Source organism: Papaver somniferum, chromosome 1, assembly GCF_003573695.1.
Source record: "Papaver somniferum cultivar HN1 chromosome 1, ASM357369v1, whole genome shotgun sequence".
In the NCBI taxonomy this organism is placed as follows: domain Eukaryota; kingdom Viridiplantae; phylum Streptophyta; class Magnoliopsida; order Ranunculales; family Papaveraceae; genus Papaver; species Papaver somniferum.
The window spans coordinates 33980181-34005026 of record NC_039358.1 but is presented as its reverse complement, the minus strand read 5'-3'; the positions used below and the strand labels follow the sequence as shown (position 1 = coordinate 34005026).

General features: G+C 35.8%; 3 protein-coding genes and 1 long non-coding RNA gene across 6 annotated transcripts; 2 read left to right on the top strand and 2 right to left on the bottom strand.

The window, feature by feature from the left end:
- The first annotated feature begins 9363 nt into the window (after positions 1–9363).
- LOC113327506 lies at positions 9364–11746 on the top strand. Its single transcript, XR_003348961.1, has 2 exons — positions 9364–9596; positions 11502–11746. It is a non-coding gene; the product is annotated as an uncharacterized LOC113327506 (long non-coding RNA).
- A 1365-nt stretch (positions 11747–13111) lies between these two features.
- LOC113282820 lies at positions 13112–16561 on the bottom strand. 3 transcript variants are annotated; one of them, XM_026531930.1, is made up of 5 exons: positions 16368–16561; positions 14575–16000; positions 14175–14476; positions 13595–14091; positions 13112–13236 (listed from the first exon to the last, which is right to left on the bottom strand). In XM_026531930.1, exons 2-3 carry the CDS (start codon positions 15196–15198, stop codon positions 14297–14299), a joined length of 804 nt encoding a protein of 267 aa, XP_026387715.1. In that variant the 5' UTR covers positions 15199–16000; positions 16368–16561; the 3' UTR covers positions 13112–13236; positions 13595–14091; positions 14175–14296. The 3 variants fall into 3 exon arrangements, with proteins under 3 accessions (XP_026387715.1, XP_026387720.1, XP_026387709.1); XM_026531935.1 differs by lacking the exon at positions 13112–13236 and adding an exon at positions 13432–13487; XM_026531924.1 differs by lacking the exon at positions 13112–13236 and having other exon boundaries at positions 13594–14091.
- A 1596-nt stretch (positions 16562–18157) lies between these two features.
- Positions 18158–19453, bottom strand: LOC113281998 (plant UBX domain-containing protein 7-like). Its single transcript, XM_026530945.1, has one exon. It carries the CDS (start codon positions 19451–19453, stop codon positions 18158–18160), a length of 1296 nt encoding a protein of 431 aa, XP_026386730.1.
- A 2539-nt stretch (positions 19454–21992) lies between these two features.
- LOC113282812 (codeine O-demethylase-like) lies at positions 21993–23673 on the top strand. The gene is made up of 4 exons (XM_026531914.1): positions 21993–22384; positions 22451–22698; positions 22865–23192; positions 23262–23673. Exons 1-4 carry the CDS (start codon positions 22124–22126, stop codon positions 23532–23534), a joined length of 1110 nt encoding a protein of 369 aa, XP_026387699.1. The 5' UTR covers positions 21993–22123; the 3' UTR covers positions 23535–23673.
- Positions 23674–24846: the final 1173 nt, after the last annotated feature.

Here is a 24846-nt window from a genome sequence, read left to right as displayed (position 1 = left end):
CGTTTGGTTTCTAAAGTGGCTGCTTTTTCCGTCGGTAAGGCTATAACTTCTTATTTAGGGGATCATCAATTTGGTGTTGGTGTGCCGGTTGGAGACGAGGGTATTTTAATTACATGCTATAAATGGGGTGCTGGAGTTGAAAGGTCATTCTAATAAGATGTCGATGTTGCTTATTGACTTCTCCAACGCGTTCAAATTGGTATGCAGATCTCACCTCATTAGGGAGGTCCGGCTTCAGTGTCCAGGTATTTCTCGGTGGGTTGAATTTTGTTATGCCAGGCCCGCTAGGCTTTACTATGACCAACGTAATTTGTCTTCTGCGCTTGGTGTTCAACAAGGAGACCCTCTCGGTCCCCTTTTGTTTGCTTTGACCCTTCATCCGCTTGTGAACTCTACTGCCTCTCGTTGTAAGCTTGATTTGCATGCCTGGTACCTTGATGATGGTACTATCATCGGTGATACGCTTGAGGTGACCAAAGCTTTGAGTATTATAGAATCTGAAGGGCCGAGCAGAGGCCTACTTCTTAATATTAAGAAAACTGAAGTCTTTGGCCTTCAGTTGATCCACGAAGCTATGATGAAGGCGTATTCCCCAATGATATTGGTAGGCCCAGTAATGGTGTTAAACTTTTGGGGGGACCTCTGAGCATGGACATGAATTTTATGAGTGACATGGTGTTGAGCAGGGTGAACAAGACTATTCAACTTATGTCTTCTATAAAAAAGCTCAATGATCCTCAAAGTGAGATGTTGTTACTTCGCAACTGTGCCGGGGTGTCCAGATTATATTTTTCTATGCGAACTACCAATCTTGCAGCATTACAACAGGCTACTGATCTATTCGACGACCATTTACTCAAGTATTTGAGACTTTTGATCACGGGTGATGGTGCTGTGTTCGGGCCTCTGCAACAAAGACTATCTACCTTGCCTATTAAAGATGACGGCCTTGGTATTTACACCATGACAGACACTTGCACTTATTGTTTTATTGCTTCTCATAGTCAAAGTACTTCAGTGCGAAAGGTGATACTTGGCAATCCATTCTCTACAGATAATGGTTACGCCTATCACTTGGATCTTAAAAACTTCATTCAGGTATGTGGTTTGCCTTCTACTTACTGCGTCGATGATACTGCCCCCCCCCCCTCCCCCATTCCATGCACTCCTTGGCAGTAACTTATTTTGATACAGTTAAGAAGCAAATCCCTATCCAATTTTTATTTCCTGCAAGAGACTCCATATTGTGGCAATGTAACCGGGTTAAACACGCACAAGATTATCTTTTGGTCGTTCCCATAATTGGGCTTGATCAGTGTCTCGGTCCCAGACAGTTTTGAGCAGTAGTTTGCTATCGGCTTAGCATCCCCTTGGATGTCGAAGATGGTTTGTGCTCTTGTTGTAATAATCCCATGGACATTTTTAGTGGTCATGCACTCCATTGTGCTAAGGATGTGGGGCTCAAATTTCGTCATGACCTGGTTCGTGATGTAATTGCGGATATTTGTTACAAAGCTGATATGCATGCGCGTAAAGAAGTGTCTTTGGGATTTTTGTTTGATAGTAACAAGGACCTTCGTCCAATAGACATCCTTATCCTGAACTGGGATAATGGCCAAGATGTATGTATATGGATGTCACAGGTGTCTCGCCCTTTACTGGGGAGGGAGTTCGTTCTTTCATTCCAGGTCAGGTCATTTCAAAAGCAATCTCGCACAAACGAACTAAATACTTAGATGAGTGCACTTCACATGGGTATGACTTGGGTTTTTTTTTATCTTTCACTACTTTAGGGGAGCTTGGTGAGGATTTGGTTTATTTTTTTAAGCGTTTAAAGAACTGTTTACTTAGTAATGATGCATGTAGTGGTCTAGGCAGTTTTATTTAGATTAGGTGTTGCCATTCAAAAAAGGGTTGGTGCCCAGCTTGTTGCTCGGTTACCAACTATAACTCTCTAAAAATCTTAATCGATTATTTTTGATCATTTTAATTATGATTTTATATTAAAATAATAAATTAAATAACTAATCAAGAATATTTAATTGAACTAACATTAACTAATACACTAATCAAATAAGAATAGTATTGCCATTATGAAAAATGGATGGATAAAGGGCTACACAGTTGGTATTTCATGACCTAGCTTTGTCTTATTCCATATGTCCCAAAATTTTGTTGTATGTTCAAATTAGGATTCTTTAATATTAAGCATGTCAACTAAGAAAATGATGTGTTCAAACTTCAAAGAAGAATATATTGACCTAAAATTTTACTTTGGTTATTGCTATTTTATATGATAGGAAATGCCTTGTGGAAAGATTTGTATATTAAGAAAATAAAATAAAGATATATTTTAATTAAGTTCATCAAAATGAAACCAAATCTGGCAGGGGTTTAGTCTTTAGAGTTGTTTAGCAGTAAATAATAAACCTGAATACGAAAAAGTTTTCATCTAACTGTTCGATTAGTAATGTTTGTGCTGGTGGTTTGGGATTCGATTTCACAGTATCAATTCTAATAAGCATGATGGGATGAATATGGTAATTTTTCCCGGGTAGAGCCTTTGTAAGCCCCTCACTAGGCCCGTCTCCGGGTTTAATTATACCGTGACACCATTGGCGAACAAGTAGTTTATTTCACAGACAAATCAATATAATAATATTTTCCGGGTAGAGCCTTTGTAAGCCCCTCACTAGGCCCGTCTTTGGGTTTAATTATACTGGGACACCATTGGGGAACAAGTAATTTATTTTCTATACCTTTTTGATGTAATAGTAGTTGTTTTGGTTGGATCTTAATTATATTTTTCTTTGATAACCAAGTGTGATCATTCGTTGCTAAACAGTAACTTCATGGTAGTTTAGGGCATCAAACCCAAAAGGGTAAAATATTCTGGGGAGAGAAGACTGAAGAATAAGGTTTTTAATTCTCAGGATCAGAGAAGGAAGGAGCGGTAGCAAAAGTCTCGTACTTTTGTTTCTTTTTGAGTAAGAAGAAGATTTTAATGAATAAAAAAGAGTACACAAGACTCAAAAAACGCACCTACAAAAAATAACAACTTAATTCTGCTCTCTTGAATCAGGATATCACCAATCACACTCGGGGACTCATGCCACCCCATTTGAAACCTAATACTAATCTTACCTAACTTTGTAAGATTATCAGTTGCATTATTGTAAGACATTTTTCGAAAAGAAACAAAGCAATAAGACCCTAAACTTTTTAGGATTTCCTGATAATTAGAATGAACATTATGATTTTCCTATTTTAAAACCCGTGTGTGACAGACCTACTATATCCGTCTGCTATGACCCTTTTATAATTCAAATATTTGATCTAGTTGAAGATCTTTTAAAATAACAAGGCATTCAACTTGATTCAAATCTCTGACTCTTGTAGAGTAGGTTATTGCTGCCAGGGATCTTCCTGCAGAATCAAGAATGATCAAATCAAAATTTGCATTAGAATTGCTAGACAAGAAAAAAGCATTAATATTTAACTCGATTCAATCTACAGAGTTTTTTTTGCCATTTTCCCTCATGATTATGCAGATTCTTTTTTGCCATTATTATGAATGTTCATGCATTTTACTTAAATATTAATTTTGTGCACAAAAACCTCTTCACATCTGGTTTTGCATATCTGTCAAATGGTATAGGAAGCTATGTTGTTCAGGTGATTATTGGTAGCTTCGATAGAGTTATTATCTGCAAACCAAGATACAATCGAGTGCTTCAGGGGGTGATGATTGTTCTTTGGATCGTGTAGAGAAGTTGATAAACCAAAAAAAATGGTGTATGTGTAATGACATATAAATAACATGTGAGTACTTGTTTCATATTCTTGGTTTGCAGAATGTGCAAAGACTATTGATGTCTTTCCTGAATTTTTCCAATCTCTTATGAACACGAAGACTTTCATGGCAACGTTTTCATAAAAATTGCCAAATTTTATAAGGAACCTACATGCGTCATAGATTGAGTTGTTGGTTCTCTTGAAAAGAGTTATTTATGTGCTGAAAACTCTGCTATTTGATCATTTTTATGTATAATGAGATAGTAATAAATTTACCACGTATAGTTAATGCCCATCTACATTTCATCTTTTCCGGATCTGGGGATACTAATAGTAAGGATTTTCTGAACCTGATCATGGATGAATTGGCTATGGAGCTTTTGAAGTCAGAAACTGCTGCATTAGAATTTATCTAGTATATTGAGGAGAAGATGTGGAGATAATTCTGTTTTTATTTGGGAACCATCTATGTTTGTGAGATTTAATTGAATCACCATCTTCAATTTCCTATATACGGTGAGATTTGACAATTTGGAGACCTTTCTGTATTGTTTTCCACATCCTTGAGCTTCTTTTCTTTTCTTGTAACTAAACTTAGAAGAAATATTAAAGCTAGTGTTGATGAAAATCATATTGAATTACAAACGAAGCAAAATTTTAGATCTGGTTAATTTCAATTTAGAAAATAATTTTTCAGTGAGAAGAAGCAAATTTATCATCGAACCTGAAAAGCAAAAAATAGAATGAGAAACGGAAACCGATGATTGGGGAACGAGCAATTGGAAAGATCAAACTCTTAAACAAAAAGATCGATCAGATAATGAACTAGGGTTCAGTCTACGACTCTGTGAATAAAAGCAAAAAATGAAAATAAAAATAAGAAAAGTACTTCACCCGAAAAACAATCTAATCCGGGAAAATATATTAATTAATGCTAGAATGACACTTTAAACCTTACTCAAATTTATAGAGTACAAAATTATCTTATTAATTTTAATATATAAAATTATAAGAGACATATGTATTTTTTAAGAGACGTGTTTTGTTCCGCGACACATATAAGTGCCTCATACTGATGATCAACATTGTCACCAACACCATTCCTTCTTGCACAATGAGTTGCTTCCAGATTCCAAAAGAAACTATAAAGGAAATCAGTGTTGTGCAAAGGGACTTTTGGTGGGGTTTTGATGAGAAGAGAAGTGCGTATGTTATTTCTTGGAAAGATCTAAATTTGCAAAAGGATATTGGTGGGCAAGGATTTAGAGATCTAAATATTCTAAACAATGCACTCTTGGTAAAAGCTGCATGGAGAATCTGCACTAATTCAGATGTTGTCTAGGTTAAGTGTATGTCCGCGAAATATTTCCCATACACAAGTATGTTGCATGCCACAAAAAAAAAATGACTGCTCATGGGCTTGGAAAGGATTTCAGAAAAATATGGACTTTATCAAAAAACATAGTTGTTGGCGAGTTGGTGATGGATCTCAAATAAAAAATGGCTGGATGTCTGGGTTATAGGCATGGAAGAACCACCAGTACCAAGATTAGAAGCACAAAATAATGAGGATTTTGTCTGGGTAAAGGAGATCATTCATCCAGAGGGTAAAGTATGAAATTCTGATTTGGTGGATTATCTTTTCGACCAGCGCACAACTGAGCTTATTCTAAAAATGTGACTTCCAGTTTACTCAACAGATAATCTTATCTGGAAGCTCACAGGAAATGGTAATTTCACCCTCAAATCTGCATGCAAGAGATTGTTTGAAGATATTTTGGGTACTAGGCAGTTTTCTGTATTCATTCAAGGTACAATTATTAAGTGGAAAAACTTCTGGAGTATTAATACCTGGCCAAGAGTAAAGCATTTTTTCTGGAAATTCCTTAGTGATATTCTTCCTACTAGAGTCCGCTTATCTAGACAGTATAGGTACATTAATAAAAGTCGTGCCTTATGCAATTAACATGATGAAAGTACAATGCACAATTTGTTTCATTGTCCTTTCTCAAGGGCAGTTTGGGTGGGAATTCCAGGTGGTAGTCAAGTCCTTATGGGAGGGTTTAATGACCTAGTTGCTATCTTTGAAGATTTGATGAATCAATCTCAACAACAACAAAGTCAGAATAACTAGATTAACTTAGCTATTGTGGTGGCCTGGAGTATATGGAATGAACATTGTGAGGTGGTTTTTGAGAATAAGAAAGCTGATCCTAGAGCTACTGCAAAAAAAGCTGTCAGTTTTTCCAATTACTTAGCATCCATTACTGACAGAACTTTGGGTTATGATATGGATACTTCTTTGCCACCAAATCCACCTGCATTACGAAAACCTCATGATCGCCCTTATTTTACTATTAGCTGTGATGCTTCTTTTGATATAAATACTGGTCTAACAGGTGTTGGTTTGATCTTGCGTGATTTTGCAGGAAAATGGAAGAGATGCTTCGCAAAGTCCTATGCAGGAGTAGCTGATTCAAAAAGAGTAGAATGTCTATCCATGTACGATGCAGTGGTTTGTTGTAGGGAAATGCGAATCTCTCGTGCTATGTTTGAGACAAACTTACAGAGTGTTGAAGGTTTCATCAACAACTCTTCATCAGCTATTGCATGGGAAAATGAGGATATTCTGCACGATGCAATTCACATTATGAAGAGTTTTCCTGATTGGAAATGTCGTTTTACTCCTAGAAATTGTAATAAACCTGCAGATGAACTTGCTAAATTCAGCAAGAAGTTTATCATTTGGAGCGGGTTGTAAAGTTCGAAAAAAATGTCAACACTTTTCATTGGAAAGTATAAATCTTTGGTTTTATCATCGACTGTGTGAAGATTTTTATTTTTAATTGGTGCTCTAGGTTGGTATCTTGAAAATATGTCTTAATACAGTTTTAAACGATCGGAAGGATGTCATAAAATAACTGTAATATTTCGTTTCCACATTTTTTCTATATTACAATTGAGCTTGGCTTGTAATCTTTTTCGGCTTCATCTCTACTTTGGTGGTAAGCTGATTTTTTCTATATTATGGCCTTTCGAGCCAAAAATAAAAAAAGAAAAGAAAAATAAAGTTACGACTCGGACACGACTACCTAACTAGACTAGATACACGAATCAGAAACTCGAACCTTTTGAAACCTATTTTGAGGCATACTAGATTTTTTTGAGGCATACTAGATAATGCCAAAATAGGGTCACTAAATAAAAAACAACATCACCCCTCATCCACCATTTTTGATAATAGCATAACTACCCTTATATAATTAGTGTAAATGATTATGATTAGAATTGATTAATTATGAATTTTAAGGATTGATTAAACATTAAATTATTAGTGGTGAATTAGTAGAAAAATCAAATTTATGTGAGAGAGTTGGGATTTTTGAGAGGAAGAAGAAGAACTGAAGAAAAAAAGCTTGGGTTTTGACTTTTGAGATTTTAGTGATTAGAAGTGACCAAAATGTGTGATTCAAATCAAAGATAAACTTCTATCGAGGTTTAATTTCCTTTTATAAGTTGAATCTGCCAAAAAATTGAATTTTTAAAACCCAGATCTGCTGACCAGATGAACAGTTCGGCTGATAACTTTTGAGCCGAACCTCTATTTTTTTGAAATTATACCTAGGTTCGGCTGATAACTTGTCAGCCGACCCTAGGTATAATTTCAGAAAAACAGAGGTTCGGCTCAAAAGTTATCAGCCGAACTTCACTCAGAAACTGAATCATCCACTAGGTTCGGCTGGAAAAATTGAGGTTCGGCTGGAAAATTGAGGTTCGGCTGAAAATATTGTAAAGTCGCATTAGCCGAACATAGTGTTTCTCTAAATTATACACTAAGTTCGGCTCAAAATTGATACTGTAAGATCAGCCGAATTGATCTTTTGAAAACCCTAATTTCATCTTTGAAATCATATTCTACCGATCAAACAAAATAAAATCAATAAAAAATAAGATGGGTTTGTTACGCATACATTCTAAAATACATCTAAGAGCAATTGAGATTTGGATTTCGCATTCCAACATCGCTCACTTCGATTCGTGTTTCCTTTGTTTGATTAATTTCTTTATTGAATTTGAGTCCTAGATGTTTAAGTTTAAAGTTTATTTTGATTTTTAATTTTAGGTTTTTGAGGATAAGGGAACTATGACAAATTGAAATTATTTAGGGATATATAGGTAATTACACTACCTTTAAACATCCCTTATAAACCCACCCTAGATAATATAATGGATGAGTATGCCTCAAAAAAATGAGTATGCCTCAAAATAGGTTTCAACCTTTTTATCAATTTGGGATTTAGGCCCATTTAGTCCCTTTGCCAAACCCAGACCATTAAGAGACGCACAGATCGTCCATAGCTCCTGGGAAAGAACAAAGATGGTGCGTTGACTTTTTGACGTAATCTAGGTCTCAATTTGGAATATCTAGGAACCTTATTCATTTAGGGTTCTAATTCACGTGTTTCTATAATGCCGCTATTCCATCTCTTATAAACAGATGGCCTGGTAGTACTAAAATTATACCTATTTCAGTCTACAAATCTCTTCTTTCATACTTATAAATCCATTATGATGTGCGGTGCTAAAAGAGGTTTGATGATTTGATACAGAATTTAGCATAGAACGGTTGAAACGTTTAACTTCAAGGTTGCGGACAATTAATGGAGGATCATGTTGAACGTCCTTGTAAACGTCAAAGAAAAAAATCTCATGCCCGGTTAGTTTCATATGATGCGTATACTGAAGAGGATGATGAGTTGATACTAGCACTAGCGGGTTCAATGAAAAACTTGACCACTAGTACTATTGGAACAACCTCAAACAAATTGAGACTCAAACCTCCTCGAGCAAGAAGATCACGTATCCAGAAGTCACTAAAGAGCCGAAGATCGACTAGAGGCTTCTCTGCATACTCGGGGTTCGAATTCCTGATGGACATAGAGTGCAACTAAAACTTACAAAAGAGTCGAAGGTGACAAGCAGCTTCTCTGCATCCGAATTGATCTGATTCAGATGATATGATCTATGATTTTGTCTACTGTAAATAAATAATACTCTTCTGATGTTGGTTTGCTAATTTTTAATGATTATATCTTGTAGTTCCGCTAATTTTTAACAGAACTTTTAATTTTTATTTTTCTATTAATATTTTCAGTTGTTGCATGAAATTACTATGTGAAAAATGTTATTTCTTAAAAGTTTATATGTGCATATGAAACATCAACAGATGAGAACTTGAGTTCGGGCCTTCGGCTCTATTGCGTTATGTGCTTTTGTGTTTGGTTTTATTTTCGGGAAAATGCCCCATATTTCAATGTCCCATAGAAAAAATGTCCCGTGAAAAAAAGTTATCGAAAAATGCCCCACCGTCAAGTTTTCCATCCAAATGGTCCATATCGTGATATTGACTGGTCAATATATTGTACGACGAGATACTGTCAGTAGGGTAAATTACCTATCTATCCTTTACCACACGTATAATCACTTCTTCTGTTCTCCACGTTTATTCATTTTCTTCTTCTCGACAAAAAAAAAAAAAAAAAAAAAAAAAAAAAAAAAAAAAAAAAAAAAAAATAAGAAAAAAAGAAAAAAAGTAAGAACCAGAGACACGAATGGAGAATTGCAGTGAAGGTAGAGTTGCAGTGAGGGATTATACGGTGAAGAATTAGTTATATTTTTGTGTTTATGCGAGTTGGTTGTTTCGTAAAGACAAAGGAAGACAAAACCAGAGACTTAAATCAATCGAAGAACATGAAGATAAAGGGAGGATGAAGAGTCGAAGCTACCGATCGCAATAAACCGTAAGTTCATGAAACCCATTTCTAGTTTGCATCGTTTTGCTGAAATTTCCATTTGAATCTGAGTTATTATGCTTCGGTTGAAATTAGATTTTTCTTGATTTATGGAAAATTTGAAAATTAGGGTTTTAATAGGTGAAATACGGGTAACTACAGCATGAATGGTTAAACTTGAACGATGTAATCTTGATAGGTGCTGTAATCAAAGTTTGATTTGATTAAATATGTTTGTACTGATATTAGGATTTTCAGAGGTTGAATCAATCATCAGAAGAAGAATTATGCCAAAAATTAGGATACATTCTGGGAAAATAAAATTTCCATTGAAGAGAACCAAATGAAACGCGCGGGAGAAATTAAAAATTAGGTTACCCACTAATGCCGTAGGTGCTCTTGGATATGTTGTTCTGGGGTTCTTTTTCTTTTTAGTTGATTTTTGTGTTCATGTATTGGATTCATGGAAAATTTAAAGATTAGTTTTGTATCTTGGTTTTCAATCCTGGTTTTGAAAAGTGCAGCTTTCTACGTTGGATTCACCGTTTATTCTGGTCATTTTAATTGAGGCAAGTCCATATATACTCTTTAATAAAACAGATATAGAAATCTACTTATTTCTAGTTGAATAAGTTCATATAGGCAAGTTCATGGACTGCTGTTGTTAATGTGCTCGCGGCAGCTGTAACTTTCTGGCACAATCATATTGCTACTTGAATTCAGAAGTGACTATAATCTGAAATAATTCTCAAGACAGAGCTTGCTTATAATGTTAATAGGAATGCATATACACATTATTGCTTATTTATTTGGTTAATGGGGAGTCACTCGCTCCCACTAACCACTTTTGATTCCACTAGGTTACATGATTGATAAGAGTCGGCAACATTTTTTCCTACAATTGGCTTTACATTTTTAACTCATGTGACATTCTAGTCCAAAAATCATATTGCATTTAATTTTCAGAAGTGGCATAATCATTTATTCTGTTCCTCCCTTTTGGTCTCAGTCAAATCTTGTGGCTTATACGTCAAGAGTTTAGACGGAACTCTATTTATTGAGGGTCGCGTAGGCATTCTTATTCTAAGCATTTTCAGCTTGAGCGACGGCGTGCAGTGTATTGTGCTAGAGTCGGGCATGGAGTGAATTGTCCAACTCATATGACATTCTAGTCCAAAAATTATTTTGTCCTACAATTTGCTTTACATTTTTAACTCATATGGCATTCTGTGAAGTTTAGACATTTAGTTGCTTATTTAATGGTTTCAAGTCTTAGTATTATGTGATTTGCGACTGTAGTGTAAATACGGGAAATATAGGATGGATACCGATGATCCATAGGTTACCAATTAATTAGCAGTTTAAGGGAGTGAGGAGTGCACGCAATTATGCACAGATTTGATACAATATATGAGGGTATGTTCCCTAAGTTTGTATTAATTAGCAGCTTCCATAACCTTGCTTTTTGGTGTTACATTATGCAATTGATGGTTAATAAATATGGGATAGTCCCTAAGTTCCATTTACATCGATATATAAGGGTATGTTCCCTAAGTTTGTATTCATGGAAATGTATAGGAATGTGTTTCAAGTTGTTATCATGAGTTGTGGTTAGGATATGCCACTGATGTTTAAGTTCACCGTTGTTTCCTTTGTTTATTCGTCGTTATTCATATTTTTGTCAGAAACATTTGGTGTACATTTCCTTTGTTTATTCGTCACTGTTCATATTATTTTCAGAAACATTTGGTCTACATTTCCCTTAATGCTTATGTTACTGAATGATTTACTAAATCTCATGATGTTTTCATTATTGGCTAATTAAGTTTAAATTACTGAAATTCTTATTAGCGTTTTAACGTGGAGCTTCTAGAAAACTTGCTTCAAGTCTGACTCCTGTGGATAAATTTTCAGGTTTTATAGATCGGAAAGAGCTTCCTTGATTTCCAGTTTTTTAATGGATTTGTAGAGAGCTTGCAGCCGGTGCAGATTTGCGTTTTTATTTGTTCATTGTTGCCAAGATCTTATAGTAGAGAGTGGGATCGCAAGAATTTTCCCTTGTAAGCATTTTATTTCTTTGAGTTCCTGTACATGATGTATGCTTCCTAAGGTGATTCTGTAAAACCTTACTTGTTCAATTTCCCAATCCTGTTACTAGTCAAAATGGTTTATCAGACTATCAGTAGTCTTTATTATAAAACAATAGTCTTTATTATAAAAAAGAAGAAAATAACTATTCAAAATATTCTCCATCCTCAGCCGTTCATAGTCTCCAGATTGAGACGTGGCCCAATCTGGTGGACAAGACACACAGGTAATAAAATAAAAAGGTCAGGGTGATAAGGTAATAGGAACGAGATCTAATATGTAGCCGTTCATCCGATTCTATTGAAACGTGCCAAAATCCTGAAAGAGGGGTGAAGTTGTCTTTTGCCCCGCACGTGTAAATGCGCACGCGTGGCTGTTTGACCATTTAACGCTATTCGGAAGAAAAACTTGACGGTAGGGCATTTTCTCATAACTTTCTTTTTATGGGCATTTTCCCATTGGCATCGAAATATGGGGCATTTTTTCAAATTTTCTTTTTTGGGAACTTGGAAAAATGTCCCATATTTCGATGCCCCATGGAAAAAAAGTTATGGGAAAATGCCCACCGTCTCCTTTTCCATCCATCTGCTGTTAAATGGTCAAATAGAGCACACGAGCGGCTTCACACGTGCGGATTAAAATACGAAATTGCCCTTTTTCAGAGATGGATGGAAAGTGGCATTAAGTTTGTTCATGGACGGTGTGGATGGGGAAGGTATTATTACCAAAAAAAACCCACACGTTTTAGATGAACGGATTTCGCCACGTGCAAGATAATCAGATGAACGGCTACTGATTAAATCTCCTTACATGAAAACTTGAAGTATGAACTTTCTTAGTCAAAAATCAGTATCAGAAATGAAAATTTAAAGTATGAACTTTCTTAGTCAAAAATCAGTAACACTAAGAGCAAAGCATTTTACTTTCCCACTAAAAGGTGTCTCTAAAAAGAGAAATATCAACATCACTACCAATGTCTAAAAAAGCACAACATAAAGAAAGTCAAGAAAATAAATCAAACATTATAAGGAACCTTGGCCTTTCTTTGCTTTTTGGAAGGGAGCTCAGCACTGTTGAATGACTTTTTAATGTTAACAGTCACACTTGAACCACTACCTGAACCTGCAGTGAAATTTTGTTTGACCTTTACATTGCCAGTGGAAGTCTTTGTTGCTTTCTTCATTCCTGTCCCAACAGTTGTAGAAGTAGATGTTGCAGTCTTCTTTGTAGTAGCAGTGGAAGTAGATGCTGATGTCTTCTTTGTAGCAGCAGTTGAAGTTGAAGTAGATGCTGCATTTTTCTTCCTAATACTCTTTGGAACTGAGCCTTTCTCAACAAATGAAGCACCATCAACTTGACACTCTATTCTTGGCCCTTTCTTCTTAGGATTAGATCCAACTTCTCCACCTTGACAAGTAGTTCTGTTGTGATTTTCTCCACCACATCTAGTACAACATCTTGGCTTTTTCTGTTCGTCCATCTCTGTCCAAGACCTCTTCCTATTCACACATGGTCTACCTGGATCTCTCAATAGCTCTGGATGTATGATTTTAATTTTTTCCTGTAGAAGATAGAGAAAGATAGAAGATGCAGAAAAGGAAGAGGATACAATTAAGATTGGTTTTCTTTACATATATCTAAAAACAAAGGATAAGATAAAGTCACTAAGATAAAATAGTAAAAGGACAAAAAAATATAATAAAAAAAAAGATTCTTAGAACAAAGGCTTTATCCAATGAACAACACACATCAGGAAAGTCTTCATAATAACTCAACAATTGACAGTACTTTCATACATTATACAGTATTTACCTGCATACATTATACAAAAATGCATTCATTTCATAATAACTCAACAATTGACAGTACTTTCAAAAAAAACAATCTCAACTAAAAACTCAACAAATAAAGGTACTTACTTAGCCCAGTTTGGTCTAAATTTAACAAGTGCACACACTGCATGCTGACATGGAAATTCCCTCAACTGCCACTGAACACAAGTACAAGTTTTGGTAATAATATCAACAGTGAAGACTTTCTTTGATTTGATATTAGTGACATCATACACCTTATTTGCTTGTGCAGGACGAGGGTGAAACTTCCCTACAAGGTCCTTCATTTTGCCAATGAGTTTCATTGCAGCAGGAACCAAATCACCATCCTTCCATTCTGCAGCAAGTGCAGCTCTCCGAGAAGTTAGTCCCATGATTAACTGAGCATATATTGTGGCTATCTTAATCACTGGCTTGTCTCTCATGTTCTTGGACATTGCATTAAAAGACTCACAGAAGTTGCTGTTAATATGCTCACATGCAGCGTCATGTGGGAAGAAAGATCTTGCCCAGTAGGATGGGTCAAGTTTCATTAGGTAGTCGTATGCATCCTGACTCGCCGCCTTTAAGGCATCCATATTCACCTAAACATTAACCAAAATTAGTGAGATACAACATTAAATAAGAGGAAAAAGTTCACTACCACATCAAAGTAACTAAAAATAACCTTCTAGTGACACTTCTTTTATGCTTTGATGGCATTCCAGGCATATCTTGTCAACTCTGGAGCCCTGTAATCCTTGGTCATGTAGTTTTTATAGAGATGCCTGTTTGACATGCAAGTGGTTATTACCAGTTAGGTGAAAAGAATGATATTGTGAGACTTTCAAATCTGTTGCCTTTCTCATCTGTGGAAAAAGTGTAGTTGGCAATGCTCCCTGGGTTCAAAGCTGTAATCACTTCACAAAGACTTGGAATATGGTTGTATGACTTTTCATAACATCCATTTTCTTGTTGAAGTAGGAGCACCTGCAATATTCAAAAGAATAAACAAAATTCATAAGAGAAAACAAATTACTCTCAGATATCAAAAACTAACACAAGTACAGAGATGTGAAACTACATACCCTTGCTTCACAAGCAAGCCAATATGGGATCTCCACATTTAGGTCACCCCATATTAAGTAATCACATATCTGCCTAGGCTTTGGAATTTCTTCACAAGGTTTCATCGTCTTCTTCAAATGTTCTGCTACAAACGCAGCGTTGCACTTCTTGTTTTTATTTGGCTCTTCACAACCATTGCATGCGTGCACTAGGTTGGCTTTCCTGACTGTGAAAGTATTTTCATCAAGTAATTTTCTTGCAGTCACTTTCCACATACACCCATGACTTTCTTTATAATAACAATCTGTATATACTCTATGTGGCTCTGACTTCCTCAACTTGAACACAAAATGCTCCAACACACAATACTCCCTTAAATGATTTTTGAAAGCCTGCTTATTAAGGAAAGCCATACCTACACAAAATTCACCATGAGTAGGTTCAACAATTTCTTCATCCGGCAATGTCAAATCTTCTGGATCATTTGCATATTGGCCGAACTGCAATTGCCAAGAAACTTGTTCATCTTCGTTCAATTCAACTGGACCTCTATTGGCATAAAAATCTGCAACACTATCACCTTCTCCAAGCATAACATCATCACCATTTACAGGCCCATTCATTTCAGCTGCAGGCCCATTCATTTCAACAACATACTCATGATCAGACTCACCATCTTAATCTTGGACTGGTTCGTTTTCAACAAACCCATTTAACCATTTCGCATAAGTATTTCTGCCATCTTCATCTTCACTATCAACATACTTGAAATTTGGAGCATCATCTGGATGACACTCTTCTATATTTTTATTTGGTAGATTAACCTGGTCTTCATCAATATAAGCATCTTCAACTAAGCTTTCCTGAGAACATGCTTGTTGCAAGAAGTCTTCATCATCATCCCAAATATGTTCAACATCCACATGTTTCTTTCCCTTGTTTGTCCTTGCTTCTTGATTATCACAAACACTTTCTTGGGTATCAATAATCTCACATTCATCTTCAAACACTAGTCTTTTAGGTCCCGACACAGTAGTGTAGCTCTTCTTCTTAGCTGCTTCTTGTAATCTTCGACTCTTCCTAGTTATCACCTTTGCTTTAGAAACTGGTGTCTTTTGTTTAGAAACACCACTAACTGCCGACTGGTTGACACCACTAGTTCCTGTCAGATCTCCACCAAACACGAAAATATCTAGACAAACATACCCTTCATCATCTGCCACGACATTTCTCCACATTTCAAAAAATACGAAATCATTTTTTATATGGACAGTTCCCCATAAAACATTTGATGCCAGCAACACACCAATTCCCCTCAACCTAATCTTCACCAACTGCTTAACCTTATCCCAATTGTTAGTGTCACAATCAACATTATCACAATACAGTTTCTTACCCTCATGCACTCCATTGATTATCCTTAGGCAAAAATTCAACTTCATTACCCTGATGCACATCAAGTTAAGACATTCAGACCTACATTTCTAGGATGAAAGTAATAACATTTTTAACATTTCGTGCATGACATGCTATGGGATTACATTAAACTGTAATCTACAAACAACCATTACATTGTATGATATTTTTCAAGTGTAAATACATAAATGCAACACCCACTGCATATGATTTTACTAGCATTAATTTCAATTTCAATAAATCATGATATAATTACCCTTATTCAACCTACAGAAACCCTAAATTTCAATTTCCCCAAATCCGAAAAACCTTGAGTTCAAAAGAAGCATATAACACACGATTGAAACTGAAATTTCAGGAAAACAATTAAAACAAGAACTGGATTTCATAAACTTACGGTTTATCACTATCTCCTTCTTCTCCTTTTCAATCTTCCATTATCTTTCTTCGAATACTTATACCATCGTCTCTGGTTTCTCCTTATTCTGTTTTACTCACCATATCTCTTCTCACTGCAACTCTCAAATTTAGTCTCTGGTTCAATCGCCGTCTTTTACAGATTTTTATTTCATTTCATAATTACGAGGAGAATATCTTTTTTATTTTGTTATTACGAGGAGAAGATTTTTTTTATATTTTATGAAATCTTACACAGTGCAATTATGGTCCGTTAAGATATTTCGAGATTGGAAAAATGTAGATCTATACACGTGTCGGCCGAAAAAACCTTAAGGTTAGATCAGGAATTTCATCACTTGTCATAATCTCCTAATACGATATATTGACCATTTAACAACAGATGGATGGAAAAGGAGACGGTGGGGCATTTTTCCATAATTTTTTTTACATGGGACATTTTCTTTATGGGGCATCGAAATATGGGGCATTTTTTCAATTTTCCTTTTTTTTTTCCTGAAAACTCTATCAGTATAGTTGGTTGGAATTTCCTAAAAGAAAGGTAGTTGTGTCTAAATTTCTCACATACCAAACCATTTGCAAAATGAAATACTTGCTTGAGGAGGCTATGAGACATTGGGGGAAATTGAATTAAAAAAGGAAGAAAGAAAAGATACTAAGGAACGATATTATCTTTCTACTGCGAAAGAATTCCCTGTTATTCTAATGTTATTAGATTATGCAATTCTAAGCAACGCAATGCGTCTCTACTCTACTGGTGGTATAAATTAGGATTATGCAATTCTCTGCTATAATAACAGGATTGCATCTTTAAGAATCCAATTCATTTAGTTGGTTTATCATCATTTTTAATTTCTTTTGGAAGTTATTCTCAAATTATAATCAATGATGTTCTTTGTTTAATCAAACTAAATTATTTCTTTGTCATTGTGTGGTTTTAAGAATCCCCTAATTGAGCTTTAACGGGAAGGTTTTAAAGACTGTTAGATTCACAAATGTTATATGTAGTTTGTTTTGGCTAGGTTATAGCTAAACAACTAATGATACCAACATTCCATTGTGAATCCAATGCCTATGCTTTTTATGCATGTTTTTATTATGATCGTTTAACCAAGACGAAGACAGTGCACGTCTGCATGAAATTCTTTGTAATCAAATCTCTTCAACAACATGCAGTTGTCACAAAAGAAAGATACTCATGTTATATATTTGCGAGTAACAGTACATATAATTTTCGACCAATTAATCATACTGGTGGTTCCTTTCTAAGAAGAACGTAAGGTGGTAATAGCAGCAATGGCAGAGTAGGAATCTCATTGTCTCAAACTGGTCGACTTTCAATGGCTTGCTATCACTGTTTCTTAATTTGAATACTTGCAGTTTGAGTGAAAGATTTTTGCTTTATCCATATCATTGCGTTGTGGGAAGGATACAAACCTTTGGTTTCTTGCATCCCTAAGTTACTTTGTCAGATAACCTGAGCCAACATATGTACTGTGCAAATGCAAACAACTTAACCATCTTATCATCACATACAATGTAGAGCTTTAGACAATTGTAGCAAAGTGGAACAGATAAGCATCATTGGTAAGAGTCCATTGGTAAGCATAGACAAAACATGCTTCAAAAGAGAAAATTAATTGCAGTAGTAAAACGAAAAAGTATATATGTATGCGTTCTTTCTTCCCACAAACTTGACTGTAGGACTAGGATAGCAGACGACTAAATCATACAAAACAAAAATAAACTTCTTTTTTTTTTTCTTCAAATTCAATCCCAAGCAAAATAGATCATTGAGTTTCCTAATCCAGACTCCTCGAACGTTTGCTTGCTTTCAAAGTCAAGAATCTTTGATGCACCTGGGATGGCTTGAGTCAGCTGAAAAGGCCGAGACTCTGCTTCGTCAAGATGGGAGATACAGAAAGACCATAACAACTGGAGTGGATCTGTTTTAAGGAAATTTCGCTGGAGCCTACGTCCATCAGGAAGGCGAGCTCCAATTCTGCAGAGAAGTGCTTTGTCCACCTTTGGCTCTTCAGGGAGATCAGGATATGTAAGCTTCTTGCTTGAAGAGGTTACTGGCTCATCAATCATCAATTCATCTATGTCAATAGAAGCTGGAGCTACAGGTGCTGCGGCTTCTTGTTTTTCACTAGTCTGGGAGGTTTCGGATGGACGTTTAGGATAAAGTTGAGCGTAATGATGTTTAGGACCTGCATCCATGAAAGGTGCCAAATCCTCCAACAACTGCACGGCCTCAACCATTCCGCTCCATGATTTTACCTTTTGCCCTGTGATTGGGTCCAAAACAAGGATTACAGGAAAAGATGTCAACTTATAATAGTTGCACACCTTTTGACCTTCAGTAACATCATCGTAAACTTGCCAAAAGATTAAATTAGCGCCGATAGTTTGGGAGACAGCTTCGTTTCCCCACGTATGCAGGTTAAGCTCATGAGAGCTGAATTCTTTTTTTGACTGCACATTCACAATCAACCACCTGTCTTGTGTTTCAGCAACTTGTTTTGCCACATGGAAAATATCCTGCCAAGAACCATCATTATTATCATCATTATCATCTTGAGGGGAGTTATCTACCGGCAAATCACTTTGGCTAGAACCCCAAAGACCACCACGTATATCTTGACTATAATACAACCTAACTGCGTCTTCAACCTTCCAGTTCGTTGCTTGTAAATAATCTATAGCAGTCTCTACCGACTTCCCAGCAACAACTTCAAGAAACGAAGAAACCAAAGTCTGTTGTTGCTCATCAAGTTCAACTTTACTCTCCGTCTCCATCTCAATCTCTTCCACTTCCTTTTCCTCATCAACATCAACAACATTCTCCTCCTCTTGCTCATGCTCATCATCATCACTCACCCACTCTTCCTCCTCTTGTTCTTCATCATCATCAGTCACCCACTCTTGCTCATCGATATCAGTTTTCCTCTTTTTCTTACCAACAGCTTTCTTCATCTTTTTCTTATCAACAGCTTTCTTCATCTCTTGCTCATCGACACTGCTCTCCAACTGTTGCTCATCAATATTATCGTTATTCTCCATTACTTGGATTCTTCTTTTTATTCTGCTCGATTGATTTTTTTTTTATCAGAAAGAACGACGACGACAACACCAAAAGAAAACCTAAACTCTGAACAAAAAAAAAAAACAAGCACCAATTGAACTGTAGATTCGCCCTATATTTGTAGACTTATAGAAAGAGGCAGCCTCACGTAAAACATAAGTAAACCTAGGGGTGCACATGGGCCGGTACATTCCTGTTTTCTGTTGGAACCGGTACCTGTATCTGGAATTGACCGGTTCTTCATTTTGAGGACCGGTACCTGTACCTGGACTTGTATCTGTACCTGTAAGACCGGTCCGATTCCAGTCCAGTACCGGTTTTTTACCTTGTATAAAATTGTTCTCAGAATATACTAAAAAAAGGATCCAAATACACCAAAACAAATATGAATTTTGATAATCAATACAATCAAACAATCCATACAAATGTTTTCCTAATACAATGATACAACCAAGATCAACATATTTCTAATTCTTCTGCTCATCAGGACCTAATAACAAGTTTGATGTGTTTCATCTAATGGTCTTGATACTGCAGCTTTATCAAAATCATTTGGATTTCTACTTCTATCATCATCTGTTGCTGAATCTGCCTTGTGTATTTCTAATGACATCCCCATGGATCTCCTCCATCATATTTAGTAATTCCTTCATAGAAAAACATCTGGGAACCCTAAAAATTAATCAAATCAACAATCAATTTAATTCAAACATAACCCTAAAAAATCCACACAATAGTCAAACAATAAATTGAAATTCTTCAACTAGAAATTTCGTTTTCAAACTTCAATTCAACTCCTTATACTATAGTTTTCATACATGAAATAAGATAACAATGACAAGCTAGAAATAATTACCTGCTGTTGTTGAGAAAAAATCTACAGAATTAATTTAATCCACAAAAACCCCAAAAAATCCACACAAGAATCAATTAGCTAATCATCAATAGATAATCAGATATCATACAAATAAACATAAATCATACATAAGAACACCCATTTCTAAAAACCCCCAAATTATAAAACCTAGGGTTTCGTTTTACTGCAAACCCCTGAAAAATTGAAACAAAATTGAACATAACTAAACCAAAATCGAAGTAAAGACAGACAAATTGAAGTCAAGAGAAATTGAATATATTCTGGTGGTGGAGCCTGTAACGGTGAGTAGGGCTGAACATGGTTTCGGTTTTTCGCTGGAACCGGACCGAACCAGACCAATTAGGAAGAAACCAAACCGAACCATTTACTAATGGATTGGTTATGGTGTAGAAAGTGGAAAACCGATAGTGTTGGTTTTGGTTTGGTTTGACCTCTAAAACCGAACCAAAAACCATTGGGAAACCGATTATTATTTAAACTTAGTTTCTACCGTTGATTTACAAGTATTAGATTCTACCCATTGATTTAGAGGATAAATAGACACCTTAAATCTAATATTTCGTTATGATACTCTCGCTCTTTCTCCTTCTCCTTGCCTTCCTTCTCCACCCCAACTACAGCAGCCACTGCTGCTACTCAACTTTCTTTTTCCTGTCTTCCTTCTTTTTTGTTTGTCAATAACTAAATTAAGATATATTATATATCTTTTTTTGATCTCTAAATTTAGAGTAAGCTTTAACTATTCTTGATTTTTATTTTTTATTTTTTTTGTCTGTAAATTTGTGTAAATCAATATTATCTGCAGCTACGATTTTTTTGTATGTAAACTTGTGTAATTTTTTTTTTGTTTGACATAATTAGTGGTTAACCAAAAACCACTGGGACAAACCAAAACCGGCTGGAACCATTTGAAAACCGAACCAATGGTTAATGGATTGGTTTGATTTAGATTTTTAGAAACCGATAGTATTGGTTTCGGTTTTGGTTTGACTAGAAACCGAACCAAAACCAACCATGAACAGCCCTAACGGTGAGTGCTGGCGGGGGCTCTCTGTGGAGACCGGAAGAAGTAAAGAAGAAAAAAGAAATCGCGAAGAGAAGAGAATGAGTGAAAGCTGCTAGGTATTTAGGAGTATATATGATATATGGACGGTTAAGATTAATCTTAATCTTATAATTTACGGCTCAGAAAATGAATGGGTATTATGGGTCCGGGGTGGCCTGGAATTAGGTTAAAACTAGTACCTGTCCCGGTCTACACCGGTTCTCATATTCCATTCCCATTTCCTGTACCGGCAACACCGGTTCTGATTCGATACCGGTTCTTTTTTTCAGTTCTTGTGCGGTTCACCGGTTCTGATTCGGTTTCCGTGCAGACTTAAGTAAACCTAAACCAAATTAAATCGGGACTCGGAAATCTCTTATTTAATGAAAAACCTGTCAATCCCGGCGAACGCGGGATTCGATGCCCAGGTGTCATGACTTGCTCAATTTAGCCAGAAGGCCGCCTACTCCATGGCCCATGGGTGGACATCACAGGGTCAAACCGGGTACCGGTAGCTCAGACCCATCAATCATTTAATCAGAAAATAATCATTTGTTCCAAAAACTAAATTAATGCACGGGCACAACATTCCAAAAGAAACACTTGTCATTCATTATGTAGTGTAACAGATGTCCATTAGAGGGAAAGAAAGAGAAAGACTTCATATTCTGAATCTGGATTTTCAGTGTGATAAGATTGAGAGGTTCATCAAAATTTAGAGAATTCATGGAGACATCAACACTTGTAAAGCTTGGAAATGGTTTGTCAGTACCAAGTGTTCAGGAATTGGCTAAACAGACGCTTGCAGAAATTCCATCTCGATACATATGCGCCGATGAAAACCCGTTGACTTTCGGTGCATCTGTGGTAGCTCATGAGACAGTTCCGGTCATCGATTTGCAAAATTTACTGTCTCCAGAACCTGTAATTGGAAAACTGGAATTGGATAAGCTTCATTCTGCTTGCAAAGAATGGGGTTTCTTTCAGGTATGTCAATTTTGATTGTATGCAGTAGTAGTTGGATATATAGTGCTAATCTGGTTTATGTATCAGGTGGTAAACCATGGAGTCAACGCTTCATTGGTAGATAGTGTAAAATCAGAAATTGAAGGTTTTTTCAACCTTCCGGCGAATGAGAAACTTAAATATGGACAGAAAGATGGAGATAATGAAGGATTTGGACAGCATTTTGTTGTATCAGAGGACCAAAAACTTGATTGGGCAGACGTGTTTTACATTGTCACTCTTCCACTCCGTTTAAGAAAGCCTCATTTATTTCCAGAACTCCCTCTGCCTCTCAGGTTAGTATTTCTTTACCGGAAATTCTTACTCCAAGGCCGTCCGGTCGAGATGGGTTTTGGTTGCCAAAATATGTAGCGTAAATCCAAATGTGCTAAATTTTAGATTGAAAATATGTATTGAAGTTGCATATCAGCATATGATCTCTAATTTACCTGTTTTATGCAGGGAGACATTGGATTCTTATTCATCAGAGTTGAATAAACTATCCATGGTGCTCTTAGAGATGATGGAGAAAGCTCTAAAATTAGTTGAGACTAAGGGTATAACCGAGTTTTTTGAAGATGGGTTCCAACAAATGAGGATGAATTATTATCCTCCTTGTCCTCGACCAGAGCTTGTAACCGGTCTCACGTCTCACTCGGATTTTGGCGGTTTGACGATCCTCCTCCAACTCAATGATGTTGAAGGATTACAGATAAGAAAAGAAGAGAGTTGGATTTCTATCAAACCTCTGCCTAATGCGTTCATAGTGAATATTGGAGACGTTTTGGAGGTATTTAGTACCACATATATATGGTTTTGACTGGTTTTGACCACATTGCTTAATGATTTCCTTTTACAGATAATGTCTAATGGAATTTATCGTAGCGTCGATCACCGGGCAGTAATAAACTCAACAAAGGTGAGGCTGTCAGTCGCAGCATTCCATGACCCTAAACTAGAGTCAGAAATAGGCCCAATATCGAGCTTGATCACACCAGAGACACCTGCGTTGTTCAAAAGAGGTGTGTTTGAGGATCTTCTGAAGGAAATGTTTTTAAGGAAACTTGACGGAAAATCATTTCTTGACTGCATGAGGATCGAAAAAAGTGAAGAGTGTAACAATAATGTATGATTGGAGCCACGTATGTATGACGAATATAAGTTGCATTTGCAAAATTCATAATGTGCTTTATTTTTGTTCAAGTGTACCTTTACCACCAGTAATAGACAATAAGCTCCTTGACGATTACGAGCTCTTTAAAATCTATCTATATTTCGTGTTTGATAGAATCATAGAAACAATTGTCCATTTTTTACTTCATTTTCATACGGACCTTCTGTTGGTATCATACAGTCTTGTATATGGCCCCAAGTGTCTCGGCCCAATAATTCTACCAAGATAAGTATTGGGCTCTTGGGTAAAGAATATTGAATGATAATTATAGCCATGTCAGCAATTATTCTTCTACACCAGAAGACCAAGTATATATATTACATATAAAATTTACGTATATAAATCGATAATAATATAATCGTGACTTCACACATGAGTATAACCATATCGATCAACTTATGATCAGTTGATAAAAACATCCCATATGGTTAGATCTGAAATCTGCTTATATCAAAGAGTCACATCTTCATAAGAGATATACATAATATGAGATCGGAAATATTAGGGTTTGATCGAAATCGAAACAATATCTCATATACCGAAAGCAAAGCAAAAGAAATAATCATTCAGATCAAGCAATGCAATGGTAACTATCAAAAGAATGACGCAAATAATTTAAACTAAAATCTTAATTATTCATATTATTGATAGTTTGAATAAATAGAAAATAAAGATCAATACAACGTCTATTCTAGATTTTCGTGAGTCCTCAAGGGCGTGTTGATGACATCACTATCAAATTAATCTCAGGATTCAAATTCTTCCAAGCATATCCTTTTTCAATTGTATGATTTTTTATCTCAAGAAGTGGAGATTGAAGATCAATAAGCATTTCTCTTGAATCCTTGAGCATGTGTTCATTATGCTTGATACTCTTTCTGACTAAAAGAATATGTTTTCTTAGAGAATCTCGCTCAACCTTAAATTTTTGATCATCTTTTGTTTTATTCGTAAAATAGTGCTAAATTATCAGTGGATGATAAACACTTATTCATTGGTTTCTCCATTCGATATCAAGTGACTTTTTTCGGTCAAGATTAGTATAAATATCGAAAATATAAGAGAAACAAAGAGTATTATATTTTGTTTACGGAAACAAAATATATTCAATCCTTTTAAAAAGATGTTATACCTCCGAGTGAAAGATACAACACTAATACAAATCAATCATGAAAAATTGTAACCTTGTTGAACAATTTTTTGAATCCTTCCCAAGATTATGCCTCCTCACAAACAGAATCGGGCAAAGGTGAGGATGCATATTTCCAAC

What these genes read in the sequence shown, in the direction of transcription:
- LOC113282820 (XM_026531930.1), bottom strand. Translation starts at nt 15,198, where the DNA reads ATGAATGGGCCTGCAGCTGAAATGAATGGGCCTGTAAATGGTGATGAT. An exon ending in GGCTTGCTTGTGAAGCAAGG is followed by an intron (nt 14,477 to 14,574) that starts GTATGTAGTTTC and finishes TGAATATTGCAG; the next exon opens with GTGCTCCTACTTCAACAAGA.
- LOC113281998 (XM_026530945.1), bottom strand. Translation starts at nt 19,453, where the DNA reads ATGGAGAATAACGATAATATTGATGAGCAACAGTTGGAGAGCAGTGTC.
- LOC113282812 (XM_026531914.1), top strand. Translation starts at nt 22,124, where the DNA reads ATGGAGACATCAACACTTGTAAAGCTTGGAAATGGTTTGTCAGTACCA. An exon ending in AAGAATGGGGTTTCTTTCAG is followed by an intron (nt 22,385 to 22,450) that starts GTATGTCAATTT and finishes TTTATGTATCAG; the next exon opens with GTGGTAAACCATGGAGTCAA. An exon ending in ATATTGGAGACGTTTTGGAG is followed by an intron (nt 23,193 to 23,261) that starts GTATTTAGTACC and finishes TTCCTTTTACAG; the next exon opens with ATAATGTCTAATGGAATTTA.